The sequence below is a fragment of the Cervus canadensis genome, chromosome 2, assembly GCF_019320065.1.
Source record: "Cervus canadensis isolate Bull #8, Minnesota chromosome 2, ASM1932006v1, whole genome shotgun sequence".
Classification (NCBI taxonomy): domain Eukaryota; kingdom Metazoa; phylum Chordata; class Mammalia; order Artiodactyla; family Cervidae; genus Cervus; species Cervus canadensis.
In genome coordinates, this window is record NC_057387.1 from 31,366,876 (window position 1) to 31,384,256 (window position 17,381).

General features: G+C 41.4%; 1 protein-coding gene across 1 annotated transcript in view; it reads right to left on the reverse strand.

The window, feature by feature from the left end:
- Positions 1-2,256: 2,256 nt before the first annotated feature.
- CD53 (CD53 molecule) overlaps positions 2,257-17,381 on the reverse strand; it is a 35,753-nt gene continuing 20,628 nt past the window's right edge. The window contains exons 6-8 of the mRNA XM_043460360.1: positions 5,128-5,208; positions 3,946-4,029; positions 2,257-3,091 (exon numbers count right to left, since the gene is read on the reverse strand). Coding sequence (XP_043316295.1) covers positions 3,020-3,091; positions 3,946-4,029; positions 5,128-5,208 — 237 coding nt within the window. The 3' untranslated portion in view covers positions 2,257-3,019. The remainder of the gene's footprint in view (positions 3,092-3,945; positions 4,030-5,127; positions 5,209-17,381) is intronic.

Here is a 17,381-nt window from a genome sequence, read left to right on the forward strand (position 1 = left end):
CAGCCTGATGGGCTGTAGTCTACCGGGTCACAAAGAGTCATACATGCCCGAGTGAGTGATACTTTGGAACTCAGGGAAGATCATGGAGGCAGGAGTCAAGAAACAGGGACAGTTTTGTTCCTTTTTAATGGATAAGTAATAGTCCATTGAGTGTGTGTGTGTGTGTGTGTGTGTGTGTGTGTGTACATATATACCACATTTTCTTTATTCATTCCTCTGCTAATGGACATTTAGGTTGCTTTCATGTCCTGGCTATTGTAAAAGTGCTGCAATAAACATTAGGGTGCATGTATCTTTTGGAACTATGTTTTCCTCTGGATATATGCTAGTAGTGATATTGGTGTGTCATATGGTACTTCTATTTTTAGTTTTTTAAGGAACCTCCGTATTGTTCTTTATGGACTGTAGTCTATCAGGCTCATCTGCCCATCAGGTTTCTCAAGAATACTGGAGTGGGTTGCCATTTTCTCCTCAAGGGGATCTTCCCAACCCAGGGATTCAACCATGTGTGTTTGCATGTCTTCTGCATTGGCTGGCAGAGTCTTTATTACTAGCGCCACCTGGGAAGCCCACTGTTCTCTATAGTGGTTGTAAAAGGAATGAAATTGTGCCATTTGCAGAGGTGTGGATGAACCTAGAAGCTGTCATACAAAGTGAAGTCAAAAAGAGAAAAATTAATATCGTATATTGACACATATATGTGAAATCTAGAAAAATCGTACAGGAAACCTATTTGCAAAGCAGAGTTCCTTGGACACAAGGAGCTCAAACCTGTCAATGCTAAAGGGAATTAACCCTGAATTTTCATTGGAAGGACTGATGCTGAAGCTCAAGCTCCAGTACTTTGGCCACCTGATGCGAAGAGCCAACTCATTGGAAAAGACCCTGATGATCTGAAAGATTGAGGACAGGAGGAGAAGGGGATGAGATAGTTGGATGGCACCATTGACTCAAAGGAAATGAGTTTAGCAAACTCTGGGAGATACTGAATGACAGGGAAGTCTGGTGTGCTGCAGTCCATTGGATCACAAAGAGTTGGATATGACTTAGTGACTGAATAACAACAAAGACAATTAAATTTAGCTTCTCCTAACCCAAAAAATCATGGTGTGGCTGGTCACCTCTAAGACAGCTCCCAGTGATCTCTACCCTGTAGTTTCTATATGCTGTATAATTTCCTCCCTTCAAGTGTAAACTTTTCAGTTTACTTCTCAAGAATAGTGTACAGCAGGACAATTGTGATGGCACTTCTGAGTTAGCTTATAAAAGGAACTAATGGCTTGTTTTGGGTGCTGTATTTCATGCTGTCTCTTGAGTGTCTTGCTCTGGGGAGAATCAGTTGCCATGTCATAAGACAGTGGTGTGGATAGGCACATGTGGCAAAGAACTGATGCCTACCAAGAGCCATATTGAAATTGTGTAACTCAGATTGAGACTTGAAATCAATCTTTTAACTGAATTCCACACCTGGTTTCAGAAGTTAATGAAGTTCAGGTTCTTGATGTCTCATCACAGAAAGAATTCAGTGAGAGACAAAGTGATAGGTAAGAAGTGGATGTATTTAGATAGAAACACACTCCACAGACAGAGTGTGGGACACCTCAGGAGGCAAGAGTGGCCCCACAATGTGGTGTGGTTAGTTTTTATGGGCTGGGCAATTTTATAGGCTGATGAGTGGGAGGATTATTCCAATTATTTTGGGGAAAGGGCAGAGATTTCCAGGAATCAGGTCACCTCTCACTGTTTGATCTTTGATAGTCAGGCTCAGAACTGTCATGGCACTGTTGGATGTGTCCCTTAGCTTATATTAATGTATTACAATAAATGTATGATGAAGCTCAAAGTCCACTGGAAATCAAATATTCTACCACCTTGGACCTAGTTGGTTCTAACCAGTTTTTGTCATATCCTATGGTTATTTCACTCTTTTAAAGGCTGTGCCCTGCCCCCTTCCCTCCTGTTTCAATATGAGAACTTAGAAGTGTGTCCTCTTCTAGTTGAGACTTGAGATGACTGCAGCTGACATCTTGACTGTAGTCATGAGGGAGATCACAAGCCAGAATCAGCCAGTTAAGCTGCTCTCAGATTTATGATCCACAAAAACTGTGAGATAATAAATATTTGCTGTTGTCAGTGACAAATTTTGTAGTAACTCATTATTTAGCAATAGATAACTAATATCCTTAACTTGCAGGCAGGACAATCAGGCTGGGTCATGAAAACTATATTTGAGACAAAGGAATGAGAATGTAGTGATTGTGAGATCATAAGCTATTTTATTTATTGAAGAATTAAAATATTACATTAAGAAAAAACTTATCTGAAAGAGAAATAACACCAGAACTCTTTTGAATGTAATTATTACCTCAACCAGCAGAAATACTGATCCTGCTGAATTCCTTCATAGTTATATAAATCAAAGTCTAAGCAATTGACTGAAATCAGGATGTGAGTCATTGGACAGTTCCTCTTGGAAAGACTTAGATGGATCAATAAAGAAATTGAAATGAAACCTAACCTTTGGAGAAAGAGTATTTTTGTCATTCCTTTAGCCAAGGCCCCTAGTCAAAAGGAAACAGAGGATTGTGATAATGATCCAGTGAATCTGCCCCCAGAGCTCCCTTAAACTTATCTCTTGTTTGACTTTGGAGAGTGGACTGTGTGTGATTTAGAGGCCAGAGCCTTTTTGACAATGGAAAGGTGCAGAAAGTCAAGCTCCTTTGATTTTGAGCCATTAGTACCACAGGTTCTCTTGCCCTTTCATGTCTGACAAATGCTCAGGTATTAATGAATGATAAGGCTACTGCCATGAATGAGTAAAGGATTGTCTTGCTGTCTGATGAGAAGTGCCTGACCAACACCCTCTTCTCTGGTTGTGTAAGACAGGGACCCCATAGGGAAGAGATGGGAGGGAGAACAAAGACACCAATTCAAGAGGTGGTCATTTAGGACTTCATGATACAAGTTGTTTTGGATTTCCAGCGATGAAAGAAGTCTCTCCACACATGGCAGCAGCAGGTCAGAGTCCTAGGACCTGGCTGGTTTTGTCAATCTGGCAGTTCAAGGTCAGTGCAAAGGACATCCCTAATACCTGAGGAAAGAGTTGGTAAAAAGTGAGGTCTTTACAGGTAAAACATCTCACCCACAGTCCCTAGGATGAATCCCAGAGGAAAAGAAAGTGTCCATCACACTGAAACTACCCTTCCTACTATCACTTCTAATTCCTTCTCAAGAGTTTTCTCCTTTAGCTTTAGAATGGCAGTGGGGAGACAAGTGAGAGTGATGATGGCAAGATAGTAGAGTATTAAGTGCTGGGACATCTTTTGTCTCCTTAAGAAACCACAGAAATCCTGCTTCTGGTATAATCAAGTTCTGCACAGGTCAATATATTGTGCAATGAGTCTTCTCTACCCCTGCCTTAGGCCTCCTTGGTTTCCAAGCAGAGAAAAAATCATTTCTCTTTGAGCTTCCTAAGTAGATCTTAGCTAATCTGTGATACACTCAAGACACTTGGGTATAAAAAGAGTAGGAATATCACATAATAAAAAAGAACAAGAAACTATCCCCATTCACCCCTGACTTGTCAAGATATGCAGAGAAGCAATGAGGAAATTGATTACAGTCTCATCACTAACTCCTCCTTAGCACACAAGGCCAATTTTTCAAGTGAAATGTTTTATTTAACAGGCTTTTCCAGATGAGCTGAATGAGGGACCAAAGTAAGGTTCCACTTAGTGGCTTTTAATTTGACCATGATACACTCATTTCTATTAGGGATAAATTGACCAGATAAATCTTACAGCATTGTTTTCTGTATGCCTTAAACTGGTAATAACATAATTTTCTACTTGAATGGGGGAGCTCATATTTATCAAGCACATACTTTAAAAATTACATGATTTAACTTATTTAATTCTCAAAATAATCCTCTGATTAAGCTCTTACCTGGATTACACACACACAGATCGTGGTGATTCCAATATACAGGAAATTAGAGTGAAACCACTGTTTTGCTTGTATATAGCAACCCTAGAAAAAATTACATGTACAAATGACATTACTATATTACTCAACTTTATCAAGAGGTTTATTTGGGATGATAGTTTGTCTTTTGCCAAGACACTTAGGACAGGCAATATGTATATGTGTGTGTATATATATATATATATATATATATATTTTAAATATGGATGAAGAAATGAGCATGAATTAGAGAACATTAAACTAGAGACTTTTCAGGCATTGTTATCATTACAGTGGAAGTATATAAAGTAGAAGTCATATGTTTACACACTGCATTAAACTAGCTCCCAAGATTCAGGTCAACAACATATGTCCTTGTATTTTTTGAACATTCAAAACTACTGTCTTGGTATTGACAAATAGGAATATAGGCTATGCAATCCTATGACGTTGCATTTCAGCTTCTGCTTCAAAAGCCAGTAATCATATCATGGCCCTACCAAGCTGCAGGGCAGTTGCTGGTTGGTGGGTGTCCTAGTCTTCCTTCACAGACGGCCCACCCGCCCAAATTCTGGAGATTTCCAAACAACATCAAGTGGGTGACATGGGTAACAAGACCTTAGGGGCTTGGTCTAGTTGGAAGATGATTTGGGCTTCTTCTCTGGGTCTAGTCAGAAGTTCCATCAACTCTTTCACCCCCAGCTCCTCACTCTTCATTTATAATTGATTCTGCTAAGGGGTTGGATGCTGCCATCTCCAAGGAAGGAGAGCAGGGAAATAAGTAGAAAGAGAAGCTTTTCTGTTTCTGGCTTGCAAATTTCACTTTCAACTATAAGAAGACCTAATTATTACTCAAGAAAAATCTAGACACAGTCTTCTGCCACTATCACATAAACTTTTCCCCTCTAATATAACAGTTCAGAGTAGCAAGATTCTTAATGGCATCTCTAGTCTAGATAAACTTATTCTTTTTTTTTTTTTTTTTTGCTTATTTTTCTTTTTTGTTTTTCTTATTTTCTACTTCTATGTTTCCCTGGTCTCGCTTTTGTTTGAAGTTTCCTGTTTATGGCCGGGAGGACTAAGTCCTGTATGACTGGATTTCTAGGGGAATTAAAGTTTTAATCACAGTGGCCAATAGCAGAAATGTTTCCAAAAATAAGTTACCTTAACATTTGAGCCTTTGGGGCAAGATGCTGGTACTCCGGATGTCCAGTCACTCGTGCCGTTTACACCACAACATTGCAGCTGAAAGCCAAAGCCCCAGAAAGCAATGGTTAGTCAGATGACAGAAAGAAAACCATGGGCCTTGGAGAAAAGGTGAACCCTTCCAATTTGACTCTATGGCAAAAAATACAGAGCTGACTTGTTTACTATAGCTCCTTAGAACTGAGTACTGAATATAACAAACCTGTTATACCATTTTATTCACAAACCTATTATACATTTTATTCACATAAAACTTCTTGAAATAGAGAGGGCATATTTAACTTATTCACATTTTACAGATCAAAAATTAGGCACACAGGGGACTTTATAATGGAGGGATCAGGCTGACCACACCTAGACCCACTGTATGTCTGTTAGCATAGCTGATGCCATCTTGGGCCCTTACAGTTTCTCCTGTCCTACACTGACCCTACCCCTGTGCAGTGAATCACTTCTACGTCATTAAGGGCTTTATAAATAATAGGTATTGTGGTCTTTATGCTCCATTAGTTCCCAAACAATGATAAAAACTTTTGCTGATGTATTTTTGGCACCCAATGACTAGTTACCATTCATCTTGACTTAAGAGTGCATGTCCTGTTTCCAAGGACCTACCTCCATACTCCAAGTTAGCTATAAAATCCTCCTAACAGTCCCTTGGCAGTGTGGAGTATAGATGTGAATGCTTCCAGATTGTTGTCCACCTGATCCTGATACCACCCTGTGAGTAAGTTACTGTTTAATAAACTGACCCAGTGATTATATGGGGCTACCCGGCTTGTTTTCGTCTCAAGATGCCTTCTCAGTTCACTGCGCACTTTCTGTTCCCTCCATCCTTAGACAATTGGCAAGCTAGGCAGGAGACTGAAAATGATGCAAGAATGGGTGAAGGGGCCAAGCAGGGAAAAGCTTGCTCTTGCGGGGGAAATCCCAGGTTGGCTAGCCATTTCCATGTGGGGTGATCTGGCTAAATTTATGGAACAATTCAGGCTGATGCAAGTGTGCAGGGACACAATGGAAACACCAGAAGACTTACTAAATACATTAACCAAAGAGGTAGCAAAGCAAAAGTTGGGGGCAAAAGTGAGCAATCTATTGCAGCTGTTGCATGGCCTTTGTTATGCACTCTAAAATTTAGCACAGAAAAGGAATTACAGCGCAGTTGGGCACTAGAGAAAGATGTATGGATGGCATGTTTTGCAACATAGGACATTATATCAAAGAAAGTACAACAGGAAGAACCTATTGAAATGATGGAATGTAAGATGGCTAAATGTAGGGCCCTAGGCTACCCCATTCAAAGGTGAGGACTATTATTTCACAGGACAACTGGGACCCCAAGAGGTGGAATTCTTGGGCTCATGACTCCTCAGAAGATGAGGACATAATTATAAAAGAAGAAGAGGACCTGCAGTCATAGCCTCTGATTCAAACTAAAGCACATTATGCTAGAGAACCGAGAGATAATAGGAAGGAAATGGCAACCCACTCCAGTATTCTTGCCTGGGGAATCCCATGGACAGAGAAGCCTGGCAGGCTTCTGTCCATGGGGTCATAAGAGTCGGATATGACTTAGCAACTAAACCACTGCAAGAGCTGAAAAACAACCCCATGAGATTTTTCCTCCCTGAACTAGTAGAATTAACCAGAATATTCAAACAAAAAAGTAGAGAGAGCATTGCAGCCTAGGTTCTCCATTTGTGGGATACTGGGGGCAATGGCATTGTGTTAAATGGGCCACAAATGTGTATGGCTTCTGTTACAGCACCAACTGCCTTCTGGCAATGTTTGTATGGGGCTGGGGTGGGAGAAAAATGAGGGCACCCAGCCAACTTAATTAAATGGATATTTGCAGGTATACCCTGGATTCCTAAGGATTAGGGGTGGGGTCAAGGGTGCTCCTTGGTTTGCAGGTCCCAGGTTGAACAGACTATTTATTGGTCCTGCACCAATAAACAGATTGTTCTAGCAAATACTGTACAAAATGCACTATGATTTATGGAAATCCATCTAAGTTCCAAGGAGAAGTAGCAACCATTGATGGGATATGAGGTCAAACATTATAAAGTGAAAAATACAAGTGAAAGCTTGTATTTACAAATCAGAAGATTGCCTCCCCCTCCTTCTCTGGTTTATCTTCACCCATATCTGAGTATATTTTGGGTGTGTATGTTCTATAGGACCTGGACCTCAAACCACCATGGGTGAGTTCGACTTATGGATCAGACATTCAAGCTTATAATGATTAGTCATGCTAAATGGGACTCTGTAAAGTTGCCTATCTCCCCAGAGAGTAGTAGCAATAAAAAACAATAATGGGTACCTGCGGAATAAGAAAAAATAACTTCTACCATTAAGGAATTAGAGAAAGTGGTGGTTATAATACCAGCACAAAGCCTGTTCAGTAGCCCCATGAAGGCAGTGAAAAAACCAAATGGTACCTGGTGTATGGCAGTAGACCATAGAGAATTAATCAAGGTAATACCCCCTATCTATGTAGCAGTTACAAAAATTCTTGGATATAATTGCCGCTTCTCTCAAGGCATAGCCTCTTCTCTCAAGACAGTGTCTTAGATTTGTCTAATGCATTTTCTTAGCAAACACTTAGATAAAGAGTCCCAGGACCAGTGCACCCTCATGTGGGAAGGGGGGACAATGGTCTTTTACCATCCTACCCCAATGTCATCTTACTATATGTCATGGGATGGTGGCCCTGGACTTGAAGAAATGGACTCTCCTTCTTTCTGTAGTTCTCCATCATTACATTGATGATACTAGGTTAACCTGTAATTACTTGTTTTCTGTTTCCCAAGCCTCTTCTGGAACATTTAAGCATAAAGATTGGAGTTCAATACCAATAAGCTACAAGGACCTGGACAGTCAGTAAAGTTGCTAGGAGTTATCTAGTCTGCTAAGACTGAAGGGATGCCCAAAGCTGCTATTGATAGAATATAGATAAACCATGCCCTACAGTAGAAAAGAACTACAATCCTTTATAGGTGTGCTAGGGTATGGGCGGCCTTTTATTCTCTACCTTGTCCAAATATTGAGACCCCTATATTCTTTGGGGCTTCCCAGGTGACTCAGCAGCAAAGACTTTGCCTGCAATATAGGAGCCGTTCGAGTTGTAAACTTGGGTTTGATCCCTGCATTGGGAAGATTCCCTTTGAGGAGGAAATGGCAACCCACTCCAGTATTCTTGCTGGGAAAATCCCTATGGACAGAGGAGACTGGCAGGCTGCCATCCATAGGGTTGCAGAGTCAGAACACACTGAGCACAGAGCACATATGATTTAGTGAAAAAGTGAAATACCTGGGTTAGGAACACCCCACCCCACAAGCCCACAAATAAGCCACTTATTTGACTTATGGTCAAATAAGTCCAAGGACTGGAGGTGTTAATGCCAGACATAAGTTGTGAGTTGGATGTAAGTCTATACTCAGGAGGGTTTGGATAAGGACTATGGTAGTGACAAAATGGGAAATGAGTCCAACTAAGATTTTGGTCTCAGTTTTGGGAAGGGGCAAAGAATTGATATAGCACTATGGACAAACAATTGTCAGCAATATATCTAGACTTACAACAAACTGAGGGTCTAACCACTGACTTACTTGTCAGTGTACAGACATCCCTGCCTGTGGGGGGATGGATTAAGTAGTAGTAGTAGTTAAGTCGCCAAGTTGTGTCTGACTCCTGTGACCCCACAGACAGTAGCCTGCCAGGGTCCTCTGTCCATGGAATTCTCCAGGCAGGAATACTGGAGTGGGTTGCCATTTGCTTCGGATGGATTAAGGACATGTTTTTAAAGCCTATGAATGCCTGTGTACAACTGAGTACCTTACAAAAGTGGCATGCATACCTTCAAGAGAGAAGCACTTATAACACTGGTCCACTTACTCAGGAGTTACAAATAGTGACCTATATCTACCCACCAGAGACTCCAGTGACATCCCCTGTTGGACCCAATTTACTTCAAGTACAGGAAGGTACCTCGATGCCCGTTGTGGATACATGGTACATCGAGGGCAGCTGTAAGGGTGATCTACCTTGGTGATACACCATAGCTGTTGTTTTGGATTCAGATGTCATCTGATTCAAGGAAGGGACTGGACATAATAGTCATTGGGAAGAACTCAGAGCAGAATGGCTGGTGATTGCTAACAATCCCACACCCCTCAACATTGCCACTGACATTTGGGCAGTATGGAAAGGCTTGACAATATGGATGTCTCAATGGCATCAAGATTATTGGAAACAGTAAATGAACCTCTGTTGGGGTCTGAGTTATGGGCTGATATTTGAACTGTTTGCACACAACCTGGTGCCGATATGACCATATGGCTTGTTTCTGCTCACTCACCCTCAACTCTGCCAGGCAATTGCAAAGCAGATACACTAGCAAGGACAAGAGGCTTGTGTCTGCAAGAATTACAGACCTCCTCCGATGCAGCAGAATGACTCCACTGAAAGTCAGACATAGAACTCCCAAAACAACTTGGGAAATAGCAAAAAGGCTTCATTTGCCTCTCAAATCTATGGGCCTCCAAGTTACAGATAAGGACTGCCTTATGCATCATTTGAGGTGGTGCCCTCCTCTGGTAACCAGATGGCAAGTGGACCACATAGGCTTTTGCCTGTGACAGAAGGGTATAAATATGCCCTTACCTGTGCTGACACAGCCTCTGGGTTGGTGCTAGCCTTTGCTAGTAGGAAAGCCAATCAGACTGCTATTAATACAATCAAAGGCAAAACTGTCAATCTATCAAAATTGGAAGTTATGTGTGGAACATCAGCCCAAATTGGCAGTGATCAGGTGACTGGACAAAGACATGTGCACCCCAATGTTCATCACAGCACTGTTTATAATAGCCAGGACATGGACGCAACCTAGATGTCCATCAGCAGATGAATGGATAAGGAAGCTGTGGTACATATACACCATGGAATATTACTCAGCCATTAAAAGGAATTCATTTGAATCAGTTCTAATGAGATGGATGAAACTGGAGCCCATTATACAGAGTGAAGTAAGCCAGAAAGATAAAGAACATTACAGCATACTAACACATATATATGGAATTTAGAAAGATGGTAATGATAACCCTATATGCAAAACAGAAAAAGAGACACAGATGTACAGAACAGACTTTTGGACTCTGTGGGAGAAGGCGAGGGTGGGATGTTTCGAGAGAACAGCATCGAAACATGTATATTATCAAGGGTGAAACAGATCACCAGCCCAGGTTGGATGCATGAGACAAGTGCTCGGAGCTGGTGCACTGGGAAGACCCAGAGGGATCGAGTGGAGAGGGAGGTGGGAGGGGGGATCGGGATGCGGAATACATGTAAATCCATGACTGATTCATGTCAATGTATGGCAAAACCCACTACAATATTGTAAAGTAATTAGCCTCCAACTAATAAAAATAAATGGAAAAAAAAAAAAAAAGTGAGCAGAAGCCCAAGAAACTCCTTGAACTTTCCATCTACCACATAACCCCACCATTGTTCAGTCGCTCAGTTGTGTCTGACTCTTTATAACCCCATGGACTCTAGCATGCCAGGCTTCCCTGTCCTTCACTATCTCTGAGAGTTTGCTCAAACTCATGTCCACTGAATTGATGATGTCATCCAGCCATCTCATCCTCTGTCATCCCCTTCTCCTCCTGCCTTCAATCTTTCCCAGCACCATGGTCTTTTCCATTGACTCAGCTCTTCACATCAGGTTGCTGAAATATTGGAGTTTCAGCTTCAGCATCAGTCCTTCCAATGAATATTCAGGATTGATTTCCTTTAGGATTGACTGGTTTGATCTCTTTGCTGTCCAAGGGACTCTCAAGAGTCTTCTCCAACACCTTAGTTCAAAAACATCAATTCTTTGGCACTCAGCCATCTTATCATGGTCCAACTCTCATATTTGTACATGACTACCAGAAAAACTATAGCTTTTACTATAGTTTTGTCAGCAAAATGATGTCTCTGCTTTTTAATACGCCACATTTGTCACAGCTTTTCTTCCAAGGAGCAAGAGTCTTTTAATTTCATGGCTGCAGTCACTGTAGCTGGCTTTATAAAATGTGTCAACCAGATGGATGTTAAAAGCCCTATTTCCTGAGGGCACATTAAAAGTTTGGTCCTGAGGGCTGTCTGAAGCTATCAGACTATTAAATGCCTCAGGCCAACAATCTGCACAAGAATGGCTGGATGGATGGACAATAAAACAGAGGCTGAGAGGGCAGGTTCAAAAGGGAGGTCTCGTCCTAACATAGCACAGGAACTCTGCTCAGTGTTATGTGGCAGCCTGGGTGGGGGGGTAGTTCGGGAGAGAATGAATATGTGTATACGTGTGGTTGAGTCTCTTTGCTGTTCACCTGAAATTATCACAACATTGTTAATCAGCCATGTTGTTGTTCAGTCATTAAGGCACATCTGACTCTATGCAACCCCTTGGACTGCAGCATGCCAGGCTTCTCTGTCCTCCACCATCTCCTGCAGTTTGCTCATATTCATGTCCATTTGAGTCAGTGATGCTATCTAACAATTTCATCCTCTGCCACCCCCTTCTCTTTTGCCTTCAGTCTTTCCCAGCATCAGGGTCTACACCCCAAAATAAATTTGAAAGTTTTTTTAAATAAGGAAGCCTTGGGCCTATCAGGTGGAATGAAGATCTTGTGGGTTTTTTGTTTGTTTCTTTGCTTTTTAGGGGGATGCCACAGGACATCCCACCTGGTGTTACTATAATTCATTGGCATTTAAATTGTTCTCCCCATTCCAAGTGGCTTGGTATCCTAACCCCTTGGGAGATAGGATTTGCTTCTAGTATCACCTTCAGTCCAGATGGACAATAAAAAGTTTTATAGAAAACTTTTATATAGAAAGTTTATATAGAAATGGGCCCCCTTCAGGCCCAAATCACCTCTCCAGAAGCATTAGCACAGTGAGCTAAACCCACAAGAAGTAGGTTTACTCAGGTGGGTTCCCACTGAGCCCCTATCTGCAATTTGAGTTTACCTCTTAGAGATATTAAAGGACAAATTATGTAGTATTGTTAGGTAGTTAGAATAGGAAAAAAGAGTCCAAAATGGCGGTGGATAAAAGACAAAGAAAGGAAGAAGCCAGGAAAATGGAACAAAAGAAAATTCGAGGACTGGAATGAGAACCTCAGGTGAAACAAACAGCCTTCCTGGCTATCCCAGTTTACATACGGCAGGTTCATGGGAAGGAGACAAAACATATGAAAAGAGGAGCCAGGATTGAGCCTCCCTCTTTGGGTTGGCCTGTCCTCATGCCTCAAGGATGTACTATCCTTCGCTTGCCAAATAAAACTGAACTGTAACAGAGCTGTAACACTTGTCCACTGTTTCAAATCTTTGCTGCGAAAAGACAGAACCAAGGAAATTACACACTCCCCTGACAGTATCACCCACTGGGAAAAAAGCCAAAATTAGGGATAGTTTTCTCCAATGCTACTCATGAATGAGACTTTGCCTTATCTTTTACCCCTAAAACATCTCTCTTGTTGCCCACAGTGTTTGCCTCATGGACTATTTGGCTCTAGTTACTGGAAATATGTTCCGCTCCTGTGGCTCAAACATATGCAAAGGTCCACAACTATTCTTACTTCTGGGTCTGTGGCCTGTCTGCAGTACCAAGAGGATTCTGTGAAAGTTTCAGCCACTCATCTGCACCAAATGTAGACAGTGGCTTAGACTGGTGGCCAAAAATCCCCTTGCTATGTGACCCCTGTTTATGGAAGCTCTATGTTTAACTATAGTGACTCTAAATAGTATGTTTTCCCCCTGCTGTGAAGTAGATCAAACAATCTTCAGATTCCCATGGTTTGTCATATTTGGGATGGCTTAAGGTAGTTGGGAGGTGAGTATGGAGACTTGATGTCCATAGCCCTCATCTACATAGAAAGGAGCAATCATACCCAAATAGGGGCTTCCCTAGTGGCTCAGATGGCAAAGAGTCTGCCTGCAATGCAGGAGACCTGGGTTCAATCTCTGGATCAGGAAGATCCCCTGGAGAAGAGAACGGCAACCCACTCCAGTATTCTTGCCTGGAGAATCCCATGGACAGAGGAACCTGGTGGGCCGTGGGCCATGGGGTCAAATAGAGTTGGACACAACTGAGTGACTTTCACTTTCAAACTTTCATACCCAAACGAATCATAGACACATGGAGGTGGTGGTGGGGGGCTTCCCTACTGTCTGTCAAGTAACTCACAAGATATTACATTTTAAATGGGCAGGAAAAGAAGAAGCTCCCTACAAAGCTGGTGCTTCTTTGGTTCCCAAACAAGAGATCTGAATATGTGGAGTCTCTCTGTGGGCTTTTCTGCCCTATAAGTGGACAGGTTTATGCACTTTGAGATTTCTTTCCCTCTGGGCTGGTATATATACCCCTTGACCAGAAGTTCCCCATAACCTTCCTGCTATTAAGTCCAGGTGGTAGGCCTGTGGTAGTATGTCATGATGGGAATGGTCAACATTTATTTTCCTTCCCTAAAACGTAGGTATAAGTGCTAAACTAGAAATCCAGAAGTTAGCATACCTCACCTCCCCGCCAGGAACACATCAAAATTACATCTACATGTGGAACAATTCTCACTGAAAACTAACTTAAAAAGGGCGGAAGGACTCCTGTACAACCAAGGCTGTGAGAAAGATACACATGTAATCAGGAGGTCAGGACCTGTGACCCTGGGAGGCGACTCAGAGCAAAAAGGAGTGTACATGGGTGGGATACCACCCACCCTGGGGAGTGAGCTGTTGAGAGTCACAAACTGGAGCCCCAGTCCTGGGGTCCTACACTGGGGAGACAAGGTCCCTTTGTTGACTGAAGGACTGTTTGGATTAACAGGAGAGCTGTAGAAGCCTGGACTCCACCATGAGGAGCACACGCATGCTGGCTTTCCTCTAAGGCAAGGTGGAAAGAGGTCTGCTTTAGTGGAACTACCTATGGGCATGCCCCAACCCAGGTCGAGCAAATGCTCTTTCCCCACTCTTTCCATGTCACAGTGCAGCGAGGGATCTGGGTTGGCCATGACCAAAGAAATGATTCAAACCTTAGAATACAGAGGTGACCCAGTATTGGGGCAGCAGCTGCCATTGTTGGTGCTTACTCAAGCAGCACAGCAGAAACATCCTAGGTCTCTGACAGAGGCTGCTTCACCACAGCTTACCACCACCCCACACTCTCAGGTGTGTGCCCTGAGAGTCCACGTGGACCTCCTGCCCTGAGGTGTGACTCCACAACAGGGCAGGGGGGGCAGAGGCTGGGGGCAGTGACTGGCAGTGAGGGAAAGGGGGACTTGCACCCAAGGCTGCTTCTGAGCAGAATGAGGGAAACAACTGCAGGTACCTACAAAGCAGCACATCAAAGACAGCTCAGATTATACCCAGGTTGCAGAACATAAGGTTGATAACAAACATCAGTTGCTTTCATATATTACAATAAAGAATAAATAGAATTTGAAATTAAAAACACAATGCCACTTACATTAGCATTCCCCAAAATGAAATACTTAGGTATAAATCTAACAAAATAAGTGCAAGATCTTTCCTATCCTATATAATAGGAAAACTATAAAACTCTGATGAACAAAATCAAGTAAATGGGGAAGTATGCCATTTCCATGGATAGGAAGACTCAGTGTTATTAAGGTACCAGTTCTTCTCAACTAGATTTATAGATTCAATGCTACCCAATCAAAATCTCAGCCAGTTATTTAATGGATGTCAACCAGCTGATTTGAAAGTTTATATAGAGAAGGAAATGGCAACCCGCTCCAGTATTCTTGCCTGGAAAATCCTGTGGACAGAGGAGCCTGAAGGGCTGCTGTCCATAGGGTCGCATAGAGTCGGACATGACTGAAGCAACTTAGCATGCATGCATGCATTAGAGAAGGAAATGGCAACCCACTCCAGTATTCTTGCCTGGAGAATCCCAGGGACAGAGGACCCTGGTGGGCTGCCGTCTATGGGGTCGCACAGAGTTGGACACGACTGAAGCGACTTAGCAGCAGCAGCAGTAGCATAGAGAGGCAAAAGACCCATAATTGTCAACACAATACTGAAGGAAAAGAACAAAGTTGGAGGACTGATACTACCCAACTTCAAGACTTCCTACAAAGCTGCAACAATCAAGATAGTGTGGTACTGGTGAAAGAACAGACAAATAGATATAGAGAGCCCAGAAGCAGGCCTGCATAAATGTAGTCAACAGATCTTTGACAAAGGAGCAATACAATGCAAAAAAGATAGCTCAACAAATGGTGTTGGGAAAATTAGACATTCATATACCAAAAACAAAAACACAAAAACAAACAAACAAAAATAAACAAACCAACAGCTAGACAGAGAACCTACACCATTCACAAAAGTTAACTCAAAACAGATTATAGATCAAAAGTAAAATACAACACTACAAAAATCTTAGAAGATAATATGAGAGAAAACCTACATGACCTTGGTTATGATGATATCTTTTTAGAAACCACACCAAAAGCATGGTGAAATAATGAAATAAATAATGAAATAATGGAAGAAATAATGGGTAAGTTGGACTTGGCTAAAATTAAAAACTTCTATTCTGCAAGAGACAGTGTCTGTGGGAAGACAAGCCACAGACTTGGAGAAAATATTTGCAAAAGACACATCTGATAAATGACTGTTACCTAAAAATCTATATATAAAAGAGAGAGAGAAACCTCTTAAAACTGAGCAATAAGATAACAACTAACCTGATTAAAAAATGAACCAACAAACATAACAGACACCTCGCCAAAGAAGATATAGAAATGGAAAATAAACATATGAAAATCTACATTATATGTCATCAAGGAAATGAAAATTAAAGTAATGAGCTACCAGTACACACTTATGAGGATGGTCAAAATCTGGAACACTGACACTAAATACTGGTGAGGATGTGGAGCAATTTCATACATTGCTGGTGGGAATGAGAAGTGGTACAGATTCTTCAGAAGACCATTTGGAGGTTTCTTACGAATAATGCATACTTTTACTAAATGATTCATCAATTACACATTGGTATTTATCCAAAGAAGTATAAAACTTATGTCCACAAACAAAAATGCTGCTCATTAATGATTATGGAAGCTTTATTCTTAATTGCCAAAACTTGGAAGCACTCAAGATGTCCTTCAATAAGTGAATGAGTAAGTAAGCTGTGGTATATCCAGACTATGGAATATTAACACTAAAAAGAATTGAGCTATCAAATCATGAAAAGACAAGGAGGAATCTTAAATGCATATTAGCAAGTGGAAGAAGCCAATTTGAAAAGCTTATAAACAGTATGACTTTAACTATATGACATTCTGAAAAAGGCAAAACTATTGAAAAATAAAAAGATCAGCGGCTGTGAAGGATGAGGGTGGGAGGAGGAGGGAATGCAGAGAGTTTTTAGGAGGGCAAAGCTACTCTGCATGATATTATAATGATGCATATATGTCGTTATAAATTTCTTCAAATGCATAGCATGTGTAACACCAAGAGTGAACCCTAATGTAAACTACGGACCTTGGGTGATAATTATGTGTCAATGTAGGCTCAGCCTTTACTTTACTTTACTTTTTTAAAAGTACCATTCTGGTGAGTGATGTGGATAATGGGGGAGACTATGCAAGTGTGGGAGTATATGGGATATCTCTGTACCTCCCTTTCAGATTTGTTGTAAACCTAAGACTGCTCTTGGACAATGGACATGAGTTTAAGCAGACTCCAGGAGATGTTGAAGGACAGGGAGGCCTGTCATGCTGCAGTCCATGGGGTTGCAAAGAGTCGGACACGACTGAGCAACTGAACAACAACAAGACTGTTCTTAAAAAATTGTTTTAAAAAACAAAGTTATTATCTTTATATTTAGTTCTGAAATAATATAATATCTATTATTTGCTTTAAAAAGTTCTAGCAAAAAACGCATAGCGAATTAGCTAAAACAATATTGGCAAAATGTTAACTGTTGAAGCTGGATGATATGTACCCACAGATTCATTTTGCTATTATTCACTTTTCTTTTATGTCAGCCTAGAAATTCTATAATAAAAGGTTTATAGACTGGATTTTTAAAAGAAAGAAGAGTAGGGATCCAGAAAGTTAAGTGACTTTCCCAAAGCCACCCAATCCTGGTCTCTGGACTTTAATTCTTGTGCTATTTCTTTTACCCCACACTAAGAAGGCAT